General features: G+C 36.7%; 2 protein-coding genes across 2 annotated transcripts; both read left to right on the top strand.

Moving 5' to 3' along the window:
• The first annotated feature begins 7,463 nt into the window (after positions 1-7,463).
• Positions 7,464-8,201, top strand: LOC112199213. The gene has a single exon (XM_024340258.1). It carries the CDS (start codon positions 7,464-7,466, stop codon positions 8,199-8,201), a length of 738 nt encoding a protein of 245 aa, XP_024196026.1.
• A 349-nt stretch (positions 8,202-8,550) lies between these two features.
• Positions 8,551-11,238, top strand: LOC112198044 (phloretin 4'-O-glucosyltransferase). The gene has a single exon (XM_024339057.2). It carries the CDS (start codon positions 9,576-9,578, stop codon positions 10,995-10,997), a length of 1,422 nt encoding a protein of 473 aa, XP_024194825.1. The 5' UTR covers positions 8,551-9,575; the 3' UTR covers positions 10,998-11,238.
• Positions 11,239-22,748: the final 11,510 nt, after the last annotated feature.

Below are 22,748 nucleotides of genomic sequence, written 5' to 3'. Positions count from 1 at the left end.
AGCAGCTTTGCTTTTCAGCCACTTATTCTCAAAAATAAGCAGAAGCCAGCTTTTTTGAAAAGCCCAGCCCTACCAAATATACTGTTGCTGAATAGTGGTTGACAGTACGTAGTCCTTATTTTCAATTTCTCTCCAATTGGTTTTGGTCAGTAATTTATCCATGTATTTGTATTCCACAAATAGGTAAGCCCCTTTTTAGCCATGCATGCATGTCCAAAGAGGAATGCTCACTTAAATATACAAAATTGAATAGCTTTACTCTTGAAGGATCAAGTGTTAGTCTCTCTCTCTCTCTCTCTCTCTCTCTTGTTTTTTCTTTGTGGTAATTCTTTTTTACTCTGCCTTGATAAATGTATTTATACCTTATTAGTTTCTCTTCTATATATATAGGAGAAAAGAGCATCCAGGAAGGCAAAAACACACATAAAACCTCTACATGCCCCAGTGATACATCATCATCATCATCGTCATCATCATTGTCATCCCAGCCAAGTGTATGTTAGGGCTTTTTAGGTGTATTATCATTTTGTGGTTCTGATGTTTGGTACGCTTCATAACTGATCCATTGTTGTCGAACTTGATAACTGATCCAATTGTTTTAAGGGTAAAGTTATGGTATGTTAACATTTCTCATACATCAACTATTTTTTTCCCCTCTAAAGACTCATGTTATCACTTTGAGGACTAATATTACTATTTTCAGGACTCATATGGTAAACTAAGAAAATTTACCACTTTAAGAACTCATGTTACCACTTTGAGGACTAATATTACTATTTTGAGGACTCATGTGGTAACTAAGAAAATTTACCACTTTAAGGACTCATGTTACTACTTTGAGGTAGGCCTCATCAAAAAGCCCGCGGATCAAGTGGGCCGATGGAGGCTTGCCGGCCCTGAGGGCTAAAAGCCCGGCCCGGCCCGTTAAAAAACCCGCAAAAGCCAGCCTCGGTGGGTAGTGGGCCGGCCCGCCAAAAGCCCGCAAAGACCCGGCCCGGCCCGCCAAAGGCCCGTAAAAGCCCATAAAATATTATATATATGTGTGTGTGTGTTTATATATATATATATATATATATATATATGTAGATATTTGTGTGTGTGTTTATATATATATATATATATATAGAGGGCTTCCACTAAGGGATCCCTTTTTTTGGTCTTTTATAGGGATAGGCATTAGACCAACTTTCAGATCATATTTTCACATCTTAACCGTTCAGTTTTTAGATCCTAATGTATAGATCACTTCTACAAATTTTCAGCCAAATTGGTGATCGTTAAGGCATCCAAAACTGCAATTTACACGAACGGACCGAATCTGTCGAACCGGAACCGTTCGTGTTTATAATGGTAAATTGCAGTTTTGGATGCCTTAACGATCATCAAATTGGCTGAAAATTTGCAGAAGTGATCTATACACTAGGACCTAAAAACTGAACGGTTAAGATGTAAAAATATGATTGAAAAGTTGGTATAATGCCTATCTCTATAAAAGACCAAAAAAAGGGATCCCTCACTAGAAGGGCTCTGTATATATATATATATATATATGTGTGTGTGTGTGTGTGTGTGTGTGTGTGTTTATATATATATGTGTGTGTGTGTGTGGAAGTTCTTATACTTCTATATAGACTATGTGCATTAGTGCATATATATATTCTACATATCGGTTGACCAATTTGATCAGATTTGAAAATATGGTGAAATTAGCTAAATTTTTTACCACACTAATAATTCATTGTAATAAACTCATCAAACGGTCGGTTTTTCCATTTTCTTTGAATTGATAGGGGTTGCTTTTTGGAGTGTATGATATATAAATATAAGTTTGTAAGAGTAACTAAGTTTGACCTAGTGGATCGAATTCAAAACGAGAACCAAATTGGCTGAATTTTCTACAACCACCATAAAACATTACAATCTCTCCATCGAGCGGTTGGTTTCTCCGAATTCATTTTCCACTTCCTGGTTGCTTTAGAATGAACCTCAATAATTTAAATGTAATGTATAAGTCATACAACTTTAGGAGGAAAATTGGTATAGGCCAATGTGTTTGTAATTAAAATTAATTTTTTTTTATCTCATGTCCACACACATCCATTGATGGAATATTTACAAACGTGATGTAAAAAAATAAGCACGTTTCGCGGTCGTCATGCCATCGGTCAACTAAGAAAACATACAAGTGACGACGGTTGACCAATTCGAGGAGGAAAATTGGTATAGGCCAATGTGTTTGTAATTAAAATTAATTTTTTTTATCTCATGTCCACACACATCCATCGATGGAATATTTACAAACGTGATGTGAAAAAATAAGCACGTTTCGCGGTCGTCATGCCATCGGTCAACCAAGAAAACATAAAAGTGACGACGGTTGATCAATTCGATTGGATTCGAAAATATGGTGAAATTGGCTAAATTTTTTACCACACTCATAATTTATTGTAATAATCTCATCCAACGGTCCATTTTTTCATTTTATTTGAATTGATAGGGGTTGCCCTTTGGAGTGTATGATATATAGATATAGGTTTATAAGAGTAACTAAATTTGACCTAGTTGATCGAATTCGAAACGAGAATCAAATTAGCTGAATTTTTTACAATCACCATAAAATATTACAATCTCTCAATCGAGCGGTTGATTTCTCTAAATTCATTTTCCACTTCACGGTTGCTTTAGAATGAACCTCAACAATTTAAATGCAATATACAAGTCATACAACTTTAGGAAGCAAATTAATATAGGCCAACATCTTTGTAATTAAAATTGAAATTTTTATCTCATGTCCACACACATCCATCGATGAAATATTTACAGACGTGATGTGAAAAAATAAGCACGTTTCACGGTCGTCATGCCATCGGTCAACCAAGAAAACATACAAGTGACAACGGTTGACCAATTCGATCGGAATCGAAAATATAGTGAAATTGGCTAAATTTTTTACCACACTCATAATTTATTGTAATAATCTCATCCAACGGTCCATTTTTCCATTTTATTTGAATTGATAGGGGTTGCTCTTTGGAGTATATGATATATAGATATAGGTTTATAAGAGTAACTAAATTTGACCTAATTGATCAAATTCGAAACGAGAATCAAATTAGCTGAATTTTTTACAATCACCATAAAACATTACAATCTCTCAATCGAGCGGTTGATTTCTCTAAATTCATTTTCCACTTCATGGTTGCTTTAGAATGAACCTTAACAATTTAAATGCAATATACAAGTCATACGACTTTAGGAGGCAAATTGATATATGCCAACATCTTTGCAATTAAAATTGAAATTTTTATCTTATGTCCACGCACATCTATCGTTGGAATATTTACAGACATGATGTGAAAAAATAAGCACGTTTCGCGGTTGTCATGCCATCGGTCAACCAAGAAAACATACAAGTAACGACGGTTGACCAATTCGATCGGGTTCGAAAATATGGTGAAATTGGCTAAATTTTTTACCACACTCATAATTTATTATAATAATCTCATCCAACGGTCGATTTTTCCATTTTATTTAAGTTGATAGAGGTTTCTCTTTGGAGTGTATGATATATAAATATAAGTTTATAAAAAATATTATCTTTAAAGATTTATTTGTAAATAAAGCCCGCAAGGCCCGCATTAAATGGATGGGCTTGGATCCTTCAATTTACAATAAAACCCGGCCCGGCCTGGCTCGCTATTATTTTAAAATGGAGTAAGGCCAGGCCTGGCTCGGCCCAAGCCCGCTACCAATGGGCCAGGTCGGCCCGTTGATGAGGCCTGCTTTGAGGATTAATATTACTATTTTGAGGACTCATTATACAACTTTTAAGGCAATTGTATGCATGTCATACGTTGTTTTAAAACTCTCTAATTGTACCAATTGTTTATGCACTGTGATTGGGCTGATCAGTTGACTGTTGGCGTGCAACTGGCATTTTGTTATTTTGCAAGTTTGGTACTTGCTCAGATCATAATTTGCTTGATCACATTTGTTGAATTTGATTCGTTGTTCGTAATTGCCATTTCAACATTTAACAACTTGCTGAATTTTTTTTTTTCATTTTTCATTTTTGTTCTTTTGTTTATGCAAGGATGAAGTACAGGCAAATATGATGATACCAAATTCAAATTATTTGACTTTGAGAGAGGGAAAATTACCAATGGCAATCTGAAAAGGGTAAGGCTATGATATGTTAACATTTCTCATACATCAACTAGTTTTGCCACTTGAGGACTTATGTGGTAACTAAGAAGATTTATCACTTTAAGGACTCATGTTACCTCTCTGAGGACTAATATTACTACTTTGGGTACTCATTTTATCACTTTAAGGTAATTATATGCATGTCATACATTCATTCATTGTAGAATTTCCTATAGCCTCCCATATGGAAATAGAAGTAATAAAAATGAAAGGAAACTGCAAATATATAGCCATAGGCTCCCTATATAAAAATTACAGGGTTTTGCAGAATGTCAGACTTATTGTAAGTTTATTAAGTTCATTTTGCACCTTGCTAAAGGTAATAAGCAAATGATTCACATACCGGTGCCAAAGCAATAACTGTGGCTGCACGTAGCAACAAAATATTTGTAGTAATGAAGGTTGGTTACTTGAATATAAGGATGTGAATGATGATTCTTGACAATGCTTAAGCCAGTAAGCCTTCATAATCAGTTTAATCCATGACCATCTGAGTAAGAAATATGCTTGTGTACCACAATAGATGGATGACTAAAGTTGTTGTTACATACCATCAAAATTAATCTCTTATTATTGGAAGTGATGTGATGCCTTTGCTGCCTTGCTGGACACAGAAAAAGTAAGGGAAATCAAGTAAACTCTTTTGGAGTAGTTCTTGTAGAATAGTTCTAAAGCCCTCTGCTAATTTTTTGACAATATCAGCTACAAACAGACGCAAGTTAGACTACAACACAGCTCAGACTTATTGGTAGAGATGATGAGTTCATGGATTTGCACAGAGCTCATACATGGTTCAAATGAAAGTATACAGTATGCCAGGTAAATCTAGTTGAACCGATTCTAGATAGTAATTGCTGAGCACTTTGAGCTGCATTTCAAATGGAATGCATGGGAAAAAATTCCTTCATTTGCAAAACCTGTGTTTGTACTTTATAATTTATACATGTTGTACGGCTTGATGACAAATATAGCAAGCATCATCCCGAACAAGCAAGTTAATCAATTTTTAGTTCGATTGTTCTTGGTTTATGAATAGAAAGAAACTATCAGAGCTCTATTTATTTTTATTTTTCTTCAGCATGTTCTACATGCATATCATAATATCAGCACCTATATTCCCATTGGAAAGTGATAGAGCACAAAACAAAAACATGTTCAATAGTCGGTGGAATATGAGTGACCAATATTCCAAATGGAGGAAAGAGTTGCTATTGATGCTGAGTATAAAGATCAAAGCATCATTTAATTGAAAAGATGACCTGCATATGACATTTTCAGATATGTAGAAATTGGAAAATTCTATAATGTGTTAACGTATGACATGCATATAATTGCCTTAAACGTGGTAAAATGAGTCCTCAAAATAGTAATATTAGTCCTCAAAGTGGTAACATGAGTCCTTAAAATGGTAAATTTTCTTAGTTATCACATTAGTCCTCAAAATAGTAATATTAGTCCTTAAAGTAGTAAATTTTCTTAATTTATTATATAAGTCCTCAAAATAGTAATATTAGTCCTCAAAGTGGTAACATGAGTCCTTAAAGTGATAAAAATAGTTGATGTATGAGAAATGTTAACATACCATAGATTTACCCGTAGAAATTATGCTGTATATGTAGAAGACATGCTTTTTGACGGACCTGTACAACAGGAATAGAGCTCACTTGACATATGGCTAGGTAGTTGAGTAATGTACTAGGCCAAGCCCCCATTTCTCAATATGCAGACTTGAGCTATGTCTGAGAAAATCTACTTTTAACAATACTGAAGGTGCTTTTGGTCTCAATGTACAAGAACTAGTTCATAAAACTTATAATTTTGGTCTCGAGATATGAAATAGTTCATAAAACCAGTATTCTCAATCCAACTACAACTACTTCCTAAAACCATATTCATCATTTAGTTTCTCTCTTTATGAACATTTTCCGATGTTCCTTCCTCCCCATACATATAGGAGAGTTTTGGTAACCTATCTTGCCATTAGCTTGCCATTTCAATTTGTTCATTAATTCTACAGACGCCAAGAAGCGAAACCCAAATTTCCATCACATAACCCTTCTTCATCCTGCCCTTGAACAAATTCATATGCTTCATGTCTACTCCATTTTCATTCAATCATACAAAGAAAGACCTTCATCAACTCAACCAGCATAACTGCAAGTAGACAAGATTGCAACAAAGGTATTGACATAAGGTACAATAATGCCAGATCTCTTCACTAAGTGAAACAAGACAGAGCTGTTTTACACATTCCATGTTGATCCCAGTGCAACTTGTTGTGGGGATTATTGTTAGTATTGTTGTTTCTGCAAATTGTATATCTTGGATGGCTTCAAATCGAATGGAAGTTCGTGGACATATCTTGCTAGAATGCTTTGGATAAATATTTTGTTTAGCCTTTCCTAGTGTTGGTAGGAAGAAAGTGATTGGCATCTTTATCCAACTAAACCCTTCATTTCTTGAAGAATCTATCCCTCCGGGGATTGAGCAGAATCCAGTTAAACTAGTGAACAATGTCCCGTATGTGAGAGGTAGTCAAGTGATGACACTACTTGTATTAATTAATTATTAATTTAATGGTCGTGTGAGACACTGGTGATCATGATAGGGTTCCAGTTCAGTGAAACAATAAATTGTCCTCTAGAAGTTTTAATCAAGAGACCAATTTGGATTGATTTGGTTGAAGCCCAGAAGGTGTCATATTGTTAAAAAAAAAAAAAAATGTTAAAATAAATAAATTAATAATAATAATAAAAATTAGAAACTGTGTCGTTTCAATGCTCAAATACGGCGTTGTATCGTAGGTGTAAAACGAGCTTAAACTCGCCCCAATTGTTTATGCCCTAAGTTTCAATTGAGCTTTCCTCTTCCGCTCTGAGCAACGACGCCCTCAACCGACTTCGCGGCCTCAAATTAGGTACCGTCAACTCTCAACAATCTATATTAAGTTGCAAATTGAGTCGCGTTCTCTATTTTCTATAGTTCAATCATATGATGGGTGGTGAAATTTGTTGGATAGGTATATGGATTGTTAGATTGAATACACTGCTGAGATTCTGTTGTTTGTGGAAATCATGATATTTAGCATTTGAATTTCTGTTTCAGTATTGATGCGTGCTATGTTCTCAGCTAAGGTTCTGTCAGTTTCTTTGTTGAATTTTAGGGCCAATTTCTTGATTAGAGAGGGGTTTAGGGGCAATGCTCACTCAAATCTCACCTAGAATTGCGTAAATAGGACAAGGGCTGAGTCTGTGACAATGGGGTTAGAGGTCCAGTTGGAGCCGGCTTTCGGCCAGCTCTCGGTTGAGCGGGCGGTTATGGGCTCAACTCCGCCGCAACGTCAATTCTTGTTCCACCTTCATGCGCCGGATTCTTTGCACCTCGGAATCCATGTCACTGATTTCCACTCTAATACGTGGGAGGCTGTACGGTCGGTTAGTCAGCTAGATGATATGCAGGACAGCATTGGAATAGGAGGCACTTGGTCAGAGTTCATAGACTATCTTGTCAATTCCATAAAATCTGAGCATACAAAGCTTGTTTTGGAGGGACCGTTAAACTCAGATGGCGCTGCAGCTGCAAAGTTAGTTGCTCAGAAGGCTAAAGGAATGCCTAAAATTTCCATTGCCATGACAAAGCTTGTGGGCTCGGCTGCTACTGAGGCTATTGCAAATCTCTCTCTTCAGCTCTTCAAAGAGTTCAAAAGCATCAACGAGTCTTATGTAGAAGAACGTGAGCGGTCTATGCAATTGTCCAAAGTGGTATCAGCAGAAAAGGAAAGAAACGACAGCATCCAGAGCCAACTTGAGCTGTATACTAAGAGGCAAAAGATACAAAGGATTGGTTCTTCGGACATTAATGGCGCACAAAACTCTCCAGAAAAACAAGCCACTAGAGATACAAAATCAACAAAAGTTGTCAATCGGGTCGTGCCTGCATATCGCAGGGCAAAAGTACGTGGTGCTGTTCTGCAGGATATCGAAGATGAAACTTAGTAAAAGCTTGTCATTGACTTTTTTTTTATTTGCTTGTCATTGACTCTTTTCTCTCTTTTTTCGGTACAAAGCTTGTCATCGCCTCTGGTGTGAAGTAGGATTATAAGTTTAGGTGTAAAGTTTTTTTGGTATTGAGTATACTTGATATATCTTGCCATTAGATTGATATAAAAGACATCAAGATTTTTTCGAGTTTCAGTCTTTAACATCCCTAGGTAGCGACTTTGTGAAGGCTGTATACTATCATGATCTATTAGTGACATGTCCTACAGGTAGTACCCTAATGTTTTACATGTATATCCATACAATCGAGTCCAAATCCTACTTGTTAGACATTTTACGAATGAATGATGGACTTTGTTTTTGTTTTTGCGGAGTGCAAACTTAGGGAGTGTGCCTTCCTTGCGTAAAAAGGTTGAAGCCTTATCAGGTTTGACCGTATGGATTTACCTTCAATGGCCTTAATCTGTTATATGCAGGCTTGCTGTGATTATGCACTGAAGCTCTTACCTCTGTGTGCCTAACCAAATGGTTTCAAAATTAAATGGACTTCTAGTGAGATTTCGTTTCAGTTTGACAATTCGCCCTGGTTTAATTGATGTGGATTCACTATGTATAGATTCATACTTCATCTGTAACCTGGTTGATCATCGTTTAACCTTAAGCTGGTTTATCGTCCTGTTTAACCTTTTCAAGAGCAATTGAGGTAGATATCACAAAGGATATATATATTTGACTCTCTGCAGCCTTACAAACTGTGGTTTGATTCTTGTGACGATGCCTTTGTATGCCGAAATTGTAATGCTAATGTTTTGCAATAATTTGGTTAAGAAGGATCCTAAAGGGTGTGGTTCATTTCTGCAATTCTTCAACAGGCCAACTAGAACTTAGTCTCTTTATTCATATCTTTCACCGAGTTATTTACAGGTTCCGGTACAATTGAATGATCTGAATCTACTCCGATGCTCTATACAAACGACCAAAGGAGCCCTTAGTTCATCGCGACAAGCTTGGTCTTCCTAAATTTTGTTTTAACTGATTTGTTCTTGATCTTAAAAACAAAACCAGATTAGCTGGACAAATCATGTATGCATATATGTTTTGGTTTAAATCTGCTTGTCGGACTCCGACCACGTCCTTTCTCATCTTTTTTGTCTCAACCATGTCCAAATCGTCACCTCAAACGTCATTTGTTTTCCTCCCAATCCCTTATTTAAACTCTTGATATACTATCGCCACCTTACATCTCCCAACATTATCGAGTGTTTTACTTTCACTTTACTGCGCTATCTGAAGCTCACCAATCTATTATATTTTCGTAACACGCAACTAATCCGAGCTCCAGCGCGCGCCTCCATATCCGCAACCACCGCCATGACGCAACACCGCTTCATTATGGTAACATTTCCCACTCAAGGCCACATCAATCCTTCCCTCCAATTCGCCAAGCGTCTCATTCGCATCACCGGTGTACATGTAACGTTTGTCACGTCCCTCTCCGCCCACCACCGCATTGGCAATAGCATTAGTACTCCTAGTGGCTTGACCTTCGCCCCCTTTTCCGACGGATATGACCAAGGTTTAAAGTCCGGGGACGATCTTCAGCACTTCATGTCCGAGCTAAAGCGTCGTGGCAAGCAAGCGATCACGGATCTTGTAGTGTCTAGTGCAAGCGAGGGCCACCCATACACTTGCCTATTGTTCGCCTTACTTCTTCCTTGGGTGGCGGAACTGGCACGTGAACTCCACCTCGCAACCGCGCTCCTTTGGATTCAGCCAGCCACAGTTTTCGACATATACTACTACTACTTCAACGGCTACAAAGATCTCATCAACAACAATACTGCTGCCGATAGTGACCCTTCCTATACAGTAGAAATACCAGGATTGCCGCTAGCGCTGAAGAGCCGCGACCTTCCTTCTTTCATTGTTGCTACGAATCCGTACAACGGAGCTGTCCAATTGTTCGAAGAACAGTTCGAGAAGCTCGGACAAGAAAGCAGGCCAATCATACTAGTGAACACGTTTGATGCACTAGAACCGGAGGCGTTAAAAGCAATAGACAGGTACAACTTGATCGGAATCGGGCCTTTAATGCCATCGGCTTTCTTGGACGGCAAGGACCCGTCCGATAAATCATTCGGAGGCGATCTTTTCCAGAAGTCGAAGGAGTCACCGTACCTGGAATGGCTGAACTCAAAGCCAAAAGAGTCTGTCGTCTACGTCTCGTTTGGGAGCATTTCCGTCCTGTCCAAGATTCAAATGGAGGAAATTGCAAAAGGGTTGTTGGATTCCGGACGTCCGTTTCTGTGGGTGATTAGAGAAAACCAAAAGAGTGGACAAGGTAAGGAAGAGAAAGAAGACGATGAGCTGATTTACAGAGAGGAACTAGAAGAGCTTGGGATGATAGTCCCGTGGTGTAGTCAAGTGGAGGTTCTTTCGAATCCTTCATTGGGTTGTTTTGTGACACATTGTGGGTGGAATTCAAGCCTGGAGAGTTTGGTTTGTGGGGTACCAGTGGTGGCATTTCCCCAGTGGACAGACCAAGGCACAAATGCCAAGTTGATAGAGGACATGTGGAAAACAGGGGTGAGGGTAGCACCGAATGCGGAGGGTGTTATTGTGGGTGAGGAGCTCAAGAGGTGTCTGGATTTGGTTATGGGAAGTGAAGAGTTGAGAAGCAATGCTAAGAAATGGAAGGAGTTGGCAAGAGAGGCTGTGAGTGAAGGTGGATCTTCCGATAACAATCTCAAGGCATTTTTGGATGACATTGGACGTGGCTGTTTGCTAGCCTAAAGCGATTAATGCCTATCTACTGCGAAAAATAAAATCGATTGCATATGAAATTCAATATATTTATATTGACATTTGGTCATATATATTGATGGAAAATTAGAAGTTTATGTTTAATTTCAGTGACTATTCTTATTGAATATATAGATTGCATGATGATGTTTGACGAATTGTAATCTCATGTAATTCTTGTTCACTATAGTGTTTATGTATAGGTCTTGTGGCTATTTCGTTAACAAAAGTGTGTCACCATTTTATTTTTATGTAAAACTTATTTTTGGATGACAAAAATTTAATCTATACTCACACAGTCACACTTCAACAACCTCTCTTGAATTTCAACATTTTAGCAACAACCCGGTTGATGCATGACGCATATATGAACCTAACCACCAATTAATTTGACAAATATATATATATATATATATATATTTATACTATTATTAAGAGAAGAGAGCTTGCTCTCCAAAACTAAAATTTTTTACCAAAATATCCTTCAAATATTAAAAAACATTTGAACTCAAATATTTGAGAAAGACAAAATGGTCAATTCACAAATAAAAGAAAAACAAAAGAAAATTAAAAATCAAAAACAAAATATTTGCAGCAATTTTCTCCACATTCTGTGAAATAACTTCCCATGTAATTATCTACACCCATAGAGTGTATTTATATAAGTGCTTGCTCCTTTTCAATTTTAAAGGAGTTCTCTAGTTGTCTTGAAATTTGAACTTATTTGATTTAGAAATATAATATAATCACTAATGTTAATTTGCTTAAATTTATTTAAAATTATCAAAATTTTCATTTTTTTTCTTTACTGATAACTAAGCAATCTTTAAAACAAATGAAATCAGATTTTATATAATTATCCGTCGATTTTGAAATTTCTATATATTTAGTGCATGTAACAAAATTTTCATTAACATCGAAATTACAAACCTTAGAGAACAAGAAACATTTCGACCTATTCGATTGAACTTTTTAGCCCATTAATCACATGAGAAGAAACAAAAAGTTATTGTACTTCTTTGCTTGTCCTCATCTATTCCCCATCTTTCTCAAGAAGTCTGTTTCTCTCGTCCAGGAGGACCACGACCACTACCAACTAGTCAATAACCAATCGTTCCATTCTCTGTGAGGATTTTGTTTTACTAACTTTTAGTGAAGAGATTTTGTTTTACTAACTTTTAGCGAAGAATGTTGGTCACCATTCTCTTCTTCACTTAGCTATTTTAAGTTCATGATCTTCATCCGTATTTAGAGCGCAATTTGTCATCCATGTCTTTTGAGCAATGCTAGACGAACAACCTTATTAGGTATCAACTGGATATCACTTTATGTAGCAGTAGATGTAGCACAAACTCTAATCTATTAAAAAAATTTATTAAATAAGTGGTTGTGCGAGATGAGTTTCTACATACATAAGGTCAAATGCAAGTGGGGTACTTAAAAATGTAATTCACCTGACATAAATCTAGGGGTTAATCCAACACAAGCATGGGGTGGGCTAAAACCCTCCTGAGAATTTTGGGAAAAAGAATTGTACTGTTCAAGTAAATCTAGAATATATGTGTTTGACCCAAACTCTAGGTTACTTGTGCAAGTTGTAATAGGGTTTATGTTAGAGATATTCTAGGAGATATTTGTAGATATCCAATCATTGTACGATTATGTTTCCATGTACAACTCTCCCTCTATGCTTGTAATCCTCTATATAAAGAGGCCCCTATTATCAATGAAAGCACAGCAAATTCTCTCCCAATTTCATTTTCCTTAAACACGTTATCAGCACGAAGCCCTAAACAAATAATCAAACCCTGATTCAAGAAGCTAAAACCTTAAATCTAAATACAAAATCTTAAAACCTTTTCTGCCTCCCCTGCACACCTTGAAGCCCTCGACCCCAAGAATCCAGAACCGACGCCAGAACCACCAGAGCAGGCTAGAAACCTACCGAACCAGCCACAGGAAGCTCCAAACTGCCCACAGCAAAAACTCTGTCGGTTCACCACATTCTGGACATCTGATTGCCACGAAATTTTGTCAGCAACAGCGCCTCGATATCATGATTCCAGAACTAGTCAGATCGTTTCAAGAACGGCTCTAAAACTTGTCGAACCGGCCACCTGACTGACTTGTCCGCAGGCAGAAAATCAAACAGAAAAGTTTTTAGGGTAATTCCGACCATCACCGATTAATTCTAGCCACCACTGACCAGTTCTGACGGCCTCCGGCCAGCGACAACCACTGCAGGCCATCCCAATTTTTCGACGACCCTCCGACAACTTTCCGATGATTCTTTCTGCGACTTTTCCAGCAATTTTAGAGGTATGTTTTAAAAGTTCTCGTTTTTGAAGTTTTTATTCTTTTACTCTTCTTTTTCTCGGGGACTTGCAACCTCCCTTCTTCTATCCCCTTTTCTTTTTCATAGGGGAGACCATAAGTTGATCTATGGGGGTTCGTGCACACTCCAAGCTTAGAGCTTGTAGAGTTCTCCAAACTTAGAGTTTGTTGAGAAATTATGATCGACCACAAACACATCATTGTTTCAATCTAATCCAATAGCTATTGAAATCGAATTTCTTGGGAGCGACTATGCTCAGAAATTCCTAATTTCTCGGAAGCGATTACGCTCGAAAATTCCTAATTTCTCGGAAGTGATTACGCCTAGAAATTTCTATCATTTTCGTGGTACCTTTTTCTGCTCTGAAACTAACCCTTTTTATTGTTCTCTTTTCAGGATGAGTAATCTGAACAAACTGGACTTTGCTCAATTGGGAACAACTGGCTCTGAATATCACAGTGGACCCATGATGTCCGCCAACATCTGAAGGCTGAAGGAATATTGGATACGATTCTTGAGCCTAACTAGGACATGCTAACTGTTTGAGCAAGCTCAAGCTTTGGAAGAAATAGAGCAGCCTTGGAGGAAAATAAGGTTAAAGCCATCATCCTAATGACTCGTCATATGGATGATTTGCTCCAATATGAGTATATGAATGAAGAAGACCCCAGAAGGCTGTAGGTCTCACTCGAATAAAGATTTGGCAACGTCTGTGACTCCTTGGTTCCTGACTTAGAAGTGAGATGGCATAGCCTCCGCTTCTGTGATTTCAAGTCAGTTCTTGACTACAACTCTGAAGCACTTCGCATTAAATCTTTAATGGAATTCAGTGGAAAAGATGCCACAGATGCGATGTTGATTGAGAGGACTCTCTCTACCTTCCTCATCTCTGCTGTGATGGTTGCTAAGAATTATCGAATAGATGTTACTACAGGACATATCACAAGGTTTCATGAGCTCATTGGAGCTATGAATGTTGCTGAAAAGCATGACAACATCCTTATGAAGAACTATAATTCGAGGCCCTTGGGAACATAGCATATTCCGGAGTCCAATTATAGTCGCGCCCCCTTTGGGAGGGCCTCAAGAGCGAAATCCTAAATCTAGGGACAATTCTGGATGTTTTGGTCTATATTCTCGCTCTAATGTGGAAGGTAAACGCTAAAATAGGCGAACACGGAACTGAAGAGGTCAATGTGGAAAGAGAGAGGGAGGCAACGCCTCTGGCCATGTTGGTGGTGCCACCAACATTAAGAGCCACCCAAATGACTCTTTCAAAGTGCCTCAATCAATGGAATCTGCGCACAGAGATGTATGTTCTCGATGTGGAGTATCCGGTCATTGGGCACACATTTGTAGAGCTCGTGAAGATATTGTCATTGCTTACAAAGCATATTGTGAAGCAAGAGAAGCTCACTATGTGGAACAAGAAGGTGATCTAGAGTAAAGGGTTGAAGACTTAAAATCTGGCTGGGATCAATAGATCGCCAATTCTGTTTAAGTCCTTATTTTTCCAAGAGATGTAATAGGCAATTGCCATATTTTTTGTAGTAAATGCCATCAGTTTAGTTTTTCTTCCACTAGGCTCATCCAAAGTTGTATGATGTCTAAAGGTTTTGAGATAAGTGGTACTTAAGCGAGGTTTGCTCCACCGACATCTCTCTACTCACCTGGTCATATTTATTTTGGAGTTACTGAAAGAAGTCAAACGACTACCATTATTTTGCATTAGCTAGAATTTGGATTAGATTCTCTTAATGGTTAAGAAACAATGATGTACTCCATTGGCTTATGAACAAAATTTTGAGTTCTTTTCATTATGACTCCATTTTGATTCTAAGCATATTACTCTGTGACTACAATGGCTGGGCTATCAATATTAATTCAAGGACATGGAATAGCCCAAGTTCTCCTTGCCAAATGGCACCTTGATTACTGTCACTGAAACTCTTTACGCTCCTAGGGAAAATCGCACCCTATAAATAGCCAACGGATTCCATGCAGAAATGCATGTTGAGAACGAAAAAGAGTTCCTTTACACTACCTCTAATGATTGCGAATAAATACGTATCTTAGATAAATGTATGTGTCTCTCTAGTGGATTTTACGTTACCACTATTCGAGCTATTAAATCCAATAAAGTTATGAGAGAAGATCTCTTGGATTTAGACATATATTGGCTTTTTCACGACAGGATAGGTCATCCTAGTCATGACATGATGATCCGTCTACTAAAGACTTCATACAGACATCCATTCTTTCGAGCGAAATGAAGCACAAATCAAAAGTTGATTCTTGGACTAAGTATGACCACCGCCGCTGACTCCGGCATCGCCGCTGTCCACCACTAGCCTAAGGATGACACAGTCCCTATCCATAACGCCATGGATGGGGTCCATCATGGTGATGTCACTCTAGGTGATGCTACAATCACATATCACCCAAGTTCTTCTATAATCAGCAACAACAGAAGCTCTTCAAGATCAAAGTAAACCAGGTTCGATCCGAGGACAATGTGGCAGACTTGTTTACTAAGTCATTGCCCAAATCCACGTTCGAGAAACATGTTGCAATTATTGGCTTGCGGAAGTTATTTGAACTTCCATGATCGTAGTCATCAGGGAGAGACGTAGACATTAGGGGGGGATGTCTACATGTTGATCTTGAAACGTGAGGGGTGTGTTGTGCTCTTTTTCCTCTTCGACCGAGGTTATTTTTGTCCCACAGGGTTTTTGTTACTCGGCAAGGTTTTTTTAATGAGGCAACGAGGGGAGCACCACGTTTGGGCGACACAAGGGGGAGTGGTCAAGTAAATCTAGAATATGTGTTTGGCCTAAACTCTAAGTTACTTGTGCAAGTTTTAATAGGGTTTATGTTAGAGATATTCTCGGAGATATTCGTAGATATCCAATCATTATATGATTATGTTTCCATGTACAACTCTTCCTCTATGCTTGTAATCCTCTATATAAAGAGGTTCATATTATTGATGAAAGCACAGCAAATTCTCTCCCAATTTCGTTTTCCTTAAACATGTACTTATATAGTCTTTAACAAACAATGTGGTTTTGTTATTGAAGCCCACCCAGAATTAGGACTCCATCCCCTATGCTTTGTGGTTAGATCAATTAGAGTTCATTTCAGATGAAAAGTCTCTCTCTTACTCTCTAATTACTTATTTATGAATTCTTCTAGCTCTGTTTATATGAAAGGTAGTAGCTTTAGATCAAAGGGTTTGTCTGTGTGTTTTTGTTTCTATGGTAATCAGTAAAAACTAAGTCTTTTGTAGTAGCTTTAGATCAAAGGTTAAAAACTGAGTCTTTTTGTTGGTATGGTAATTAGAAGTATACCCCTGAAAACGAAGTTGATGTGAGTCTTGCTAGAGTCCAGAAAACAGTATATCATGTGGTATATGGAGCATAAGCTTTATTCCACAGGATCCAAAGCAAAGTAAAGGTATAGTCCTATACTCGCCATTGTGTATAAATATATGATGATCATGTGTATTTCTGAATTAAATGATATGGTGTTTTGAATTGTCAAGTGTTTGAGGATAGAAGCCATTTCTCGTGCTATTTTCTGTTCTTATATATACTGGGGTCAAATACAATAGGAATATTTTGCATTGCAAGAGTGGGGTAGTACGTCCTTAATGAATTGCTGTTACTAGGATGGAACATTAGAGAACAAGATGTTTATGTTATTTCTCAGTATGAAGAAGATGGACCGTTAGTACTTAGCATTGCTGAAATTCCTCATTCATATGAATTTTGTTTTCTGTTTAGGGAGGGTGATGCTACTTCTCATGTTATTTTATGTTTGGGCTAAATACTAGTTAGTACCCTGTGGTTTAGGTCTAAAATCAATTCAGTCCCTGGACTTCTAATTTCATCAAAAACACCCCTGCACTTTCAATTTTGATCTAATAGGTCCAATTCGTTAATATTCTGTTATGGGTTCAAGTTATAGTTGGATTAGTTAGCTCTTATGTCGCTTCTATAACAAAAAAAAAAAAAGTTATAGTTGGATTATTTGTTGAAAAACTATTTATCAGAGTAATATTTTCTATGTTTTTAGTATCATTTTCCCTACATTTTACTTAGTTATCCCTTTAACAATGTCATTTCTAACTTACTTTATTGTATTTAGGTAGAAATGAACTTCAAACGCATGAAATGAGCTAAAAAGATGCAGAAATGAGGAAATAGAGTTTTCCTGGTCCAACTAGGAATCCCAGTCAACGCAGGAATCCTGATGAGGTTAGGAAACCTGAAGGCATTAGGAGACCACATGACTTGAAGATGACGTGGGAGATATTATGGGAGATTAAATCTGATTTTTGCATGGGAAATGATGGAGATAATGTGAAAATCAAGGAGATTACGTTGAGAAAATCTTGGGAGAGTTTCATGGGATTGTGCAACAAGAAAAGGCTCAAAACAAGTCCAGATTCATTCCTTAATTCCCTCAAGATATGTTGGCTGAAATTAGAGAATAAAATTTGCAATTTTAAAGTGAAAATCAAGAGAAAATCAAGGAGAGAACATTAAGGATAAAGCCATGGAGAGATTTAAGGGAGAAAAGGTCCAAAATGCATCCAGATACATTGCCTAGGTTCATGCCTAGATATTTGGCCGAAAATTGTGAATAAAATCAGATTAAATCATGGGAAAATCAGCAACAAAATATTAGGGATTGATTTTGGAGCTTTTTGATTGGTTGAGTGACATGGCAGAACTGACGTGGCATTATTTGATTGGTTAATGCTGTGTGGATCAATCTTGAAGACTTGGAGACTAAGTTGCCATCCTCCTATAAATAGGAGCATCAACAACGACCACTAGACACATTCTCTCATTAAAAATATCATCAAACCCTGAATCAAATACGCAATCCTCCCCTTTTCTCTCTCAAAATTTCATCATCCTCTCTTCAAGTCAAGAAGTCATGATCAAGCTCCATCAACATCTCCTTGCCATGGTCCTCATCTTGCCTCCACCACCTTTGAAGCTTTCTTGCGTTCTTGAGATCTTCAAAAGTGTAACCATGTCATTTTCTAGTTTAATTTCGGTTTTCTTTTCTTGTAATTCAAAACAGATTTTTGTTTTGTTATTTTGGATGTTTCGAATTCTTGTTAGATTAAAGTTTGGATGTTAAAGATTGATTTCCAATAACCATGAAGCATGTTTTGTTTTAGGTTTTTCATATTATAATTTTCAGTTTCATATATGTCATGATTGTTTGTTGATTTTGTGCTTCAATCCCACCTTTTATGTGATTATGTTCTTTGGTGCACAACTTAGAATTATAAGCATGTAATTGCATCCAAATTAAGATATGCTAGCGTTCTAGATCTTAATTGCTAAGTGGAAAACCTATAATTCCTTAGGTAAATCAACAATGAGCTTTGCATGATAAGATTTGCGTTCTAACTTGTCGTCTTTGCTTAAATCAATCAAACTTCCACATGTTCTTAATGCGTTAATTGTGTTTTGTTGGGGAATTGATCACTCACTAGCTTTGCATGATTAATAGGGTTAATTATGGTGCGTTCATCTAGTTAATCTAATTAAGGGAAGTAATAAGAACTTATGCATGCGTTCATGGTTTGTTCTTGATTGATTTCTTTCTATGATATGTTTGATTCGAAATTATGTTTGGTAATCTGCTTAATGTGTTAATGGTTGTTAATTATATCTCTACTTCCTCCATTCATCTACTTCTACTTTGATTCAGATTTGTTTGATGACTTGTATAATATTTAGTAGTTAGATTTAGACACAAACTTTCGAAATCCCCTCTTAATTCTTTCTAATTTTCGTAGATATTGTATTTCTATAATTAATATTCTTTTCTTAACGTATAAATGACAGGAGCACCCTCAATCCCCGGATAGAACGATCCCTACTTGCTATATACTAACAACTGTCAACAGGGTTAATTTTGAGAACTCATTTTGAGCTCATCATTTTTAATAGTAGGACTCACTCCTAAATTGACTATGCAGACCACCTCGACACCACATCATAAAACATAGGCCATATATGAGCCACATTAACAAGTTAAATAACTCAATTGTCGGAAAACTAACAAATTGGACCTATTAGATCAAAATTGAAAGTGCAGGGGTGTTTTTGATGAAATTAGAAGTTCAGGGACTGAATTGATTTTGGACCTAAACCACAAGGTAGTAATTTGTATTTAGCCCTTTATGTTTTAGCCCACCCAAACTTTCATTCCTGGATCTACCACTGCATAACTTTTATCATTTTATAAAATTTTACATCTAAATCAAACATATAATGATACTGGTTCAAACTCTTTTGTTGTAGGAGCAAGAAAATGTGCAAGCTGATTCAGCAGATCAATGGAATCTGCAATATAATGCTAATGGACTAAATCAAGGGAATGTGTAATCTAGCAAGCTGTAGCAGATAAAATAAATAATAGGTAATTAGTTACAGTTGGTTGATTAAGGGATGACTGTTTTAGGGGTTGCTTGGTTGAATTATTAGCTTTAGGTTGCTTGGTTTGATAAAGCTCAAGTCAGAGTGTTAATGCTTACATAGCAAGAGGCTTTAAAATGATAAGTTCATTGTTGGTTTGATTAGTTGTCAAGTCTTGTGCTTGTTGTTGAAGATTAAGAATGTATATATGGTTTCAAATGATAGATGTGTTATTATTTTCTATTACTATTCTATTTCGAGTGTCAAATTATTGATGGATCGATGTGTTACTAAATGATGGATGTTAGCTCTTATTACTCTGCTTGAATTGATGAATACTAAATTTGATTTTACTCTGCCTTAGATAAATCTATTTATACCTTATTAAGTCATAGTTTATCTTCTATATATATAGGAGAAAAGAGCACCCAAGAAGGCAAAAACACACGTAATGCCTCTACATGCCCCAGTGATGCATCATCATCATAATCATCATTGTCATCCCAGCCGAGTGTATGTTAGGGCTTTTCAGGTGTGTTGTCATTTTGTGGTTCCAATGTTTGGTACGCTTCATATTCATAGTTGATTCGTTGTTTTGGAACTTGATAACTGATCCAATTGTTTTAAGACTCTTTAACTGTACCGATTTTTTATGCACTGCGATTGGGCTAATCAGTTGGATGGTGGCAGTTGGCATTTTGTTACTTTGCAAGTTTGGTACTTGCTCATATCATAATTTACTTGATCACATTTGTTGAGTTTTATTGTTGGTGATTGCCATTTCAACATTTACAACTTACTGAAGTCTTTTTTTTTTCTTTTCTTTTCTTTTCATTTTTGTTCTTTTGTGTATGCAAGGATGAAGTACAGGCAATTGTTATGTAATTCAAATTATCTGATTTTGAGAGAGGGAAAATGATCAATGGCAATATGGAAATAGAGGTAATAAAAATGAAAGAAGGGAACTGCAAATATATAGCCATAGGCTCCCTATATAAAATTTACACGGTTTTGCAGACTGTCAAAATTATTGCAAGTTTATTGAGTTCATTTTGCACCTTGCTAAAGGTAATAAACAAATGATTCACATACCGGTGCCAAAGAAATAACTGTGGCTACACGTATCAACAGAATATTTGCAGAAAAATGAAGGTTGGTTACGCAGGAGATCAATCAATGCCTTGAAATTTGAATGATGATTCTTAACAATGCTTCAGCCAGTAAGCCTTCATAATCAGTTTAATCCACAACCATCTAAGTATGAAATATTCTGGTGTACCACAACAGGTGGTTGATTAAAGTTGTTGCCGTACATATCATCAAAATTAATCTCCTATAATTGGAAGCGATGTGATGCCTTTGCTGAATATAGCAAAAGTAAGGGATATCAAGTAAACTATTTTGGAGTAGCTCTTGTGGAATACTAAAGCCCTCTGATAATTATTTTAGCAACATCAGCTACAAACATATGCAAGTTTGAGCTACAACACAGCTCAGACTTATTGGTAGAGATGATTGTTAGAAAAATGTGGACTTAACATTATCTGATATGCATTGAGTTTAAAGCCAATTGATTTAGCTAAATATAAATAACAAGAAGTACATGAATATGACTCTAATTTTGGTTATCTATTGAGATGTATATCTCTTAATAGAAGTAGGAAACTCATTAGTAAATAACCTGATTTATGTTAAGTATTTGTGATAAACCATAAGTCTGCTAATTGATAAACATTGAGTCGATATTAGACTCCTTACGGTATGAGTCTAACCCTTGTTTTTGGCCAATATATATAGGGAGAAAAATCCCTGTATCCATCACCAGTAATTTGCATATTGTTCAGCCCCATTCTGAAGCAGTTGGTGTTGACATGCAGAAGGCTTTTGCTTAAGTTGTGTTGCTGCTATTTGATCCTTGTTCCTGCTGATCAAGATGTCTAACCTAGTACAAGTTGTTTCTGCTGGCATCTAGAGTGCTATTAATCCAGGTGGAGTCCTAGTTCCACTAGGAAAGCTATTTTGCAGATATTTTGTGTTTGTTGTGCAGCAGATTTATAGTTCATGATATGTTGTTTTATGATTTGATCTTGATATGGTTTATGTGTTGTTGTTGCATCATGAATTTAACAATGATGAGTTCATCAATTTGCATAGAGCTCATACATGGTTCAAATGAACTGGTTGAACTGGTTCTCGTCTCAATTAGACAGTAATTGCTGAGTACTTTGACAAGCATTTCAAATGGAATTCATGGGAAAAAATTCCTCCATCTGCAAAAAATTTATAGTTTATACATGCTGTATGGCTTGATGACAAATTTAGCAAACATCTTCCCAAATAAGCATGTCAATCAATTCTTAGTTCGGTTTTTCTTGGTTTATGGAGAAGAAAACGGTAGAGCTCTGTTTATTTTTATTTTTCTTAAGCATGTTCTACATGCATATCATAATATTAGCACTTATATTCCCAGTGGAAACCGATAGAGTACAAAACAAAAACATGTTCAAGAGTCGATGAAATCATGAAATATGAGTGACCAATATTCCAAATGGAAGAAAGAGTCACTATTGATCGATGCTGAGTACTGAGATCAAAGCATCATTTAATTGAAGAGATGACATGCATGTGATGTTTTCAGATATGTAGAAATCATGCTGTATATGTAGAAGTCATGCTTTTTGACGGACATGAACAACGGGAATAGAGCTCGCTTGACATATAGCTTGGCAACTGACTAACCTACTCAGACTAAGTCCCCATTTCTCAATATGTAGACAAGAGCAATGTGTTTGAGAAAATCTTCTTTCAACAAATACTGAAGGTGCTTTTGGTCTCAAGACAAGAACAAGTTCATAAAACCAATAATTTTTGGTCTCGAGATATGAAATAGTTCATAGAACCAGTATTCACAATCCAACTACAACTCCTTCTGAAAATCTTATTCCTCATTTGGTTTCTCAC

The sequence above is a fragment of the Rosa chinensis genome, chromosome 4 (assembly GCF_002994745.2).
Source record: "Rosa chinensis cultivar Old Blush chromosome 4, RchiOBHm-V2, whole genome shotgun sequence".
Taxonomy (NCBI): Eukaryota; Viridiplantae; Streptophyta; class Magnoliopsida; order Rosales; family Rosaceae; genus Rosa; species Rosa chinensis.
Note: the sequence above shows the minus strand (reverse complement) of the source record. Positions and strands in the feature narration are given on the sequence as shown.

What these genes read in the sequence shown, in the direction of transcription:
- LOC112198044 (XM_024339057.2), top strand. Translation starts at nt 9,576, where the DNA reads ATGACGCAACACCGCTTCATTATGGTAACATTTCCCACTCAAGGCCAC.
- LOC112199213 (XM_024340258.1), top strand. Translation starts at nt 7,464, where the DNA reads ATGGGGTTAGAGGTCCAGTTGGAGCCGGCTTTCGGCCAGCTCTCGGTT.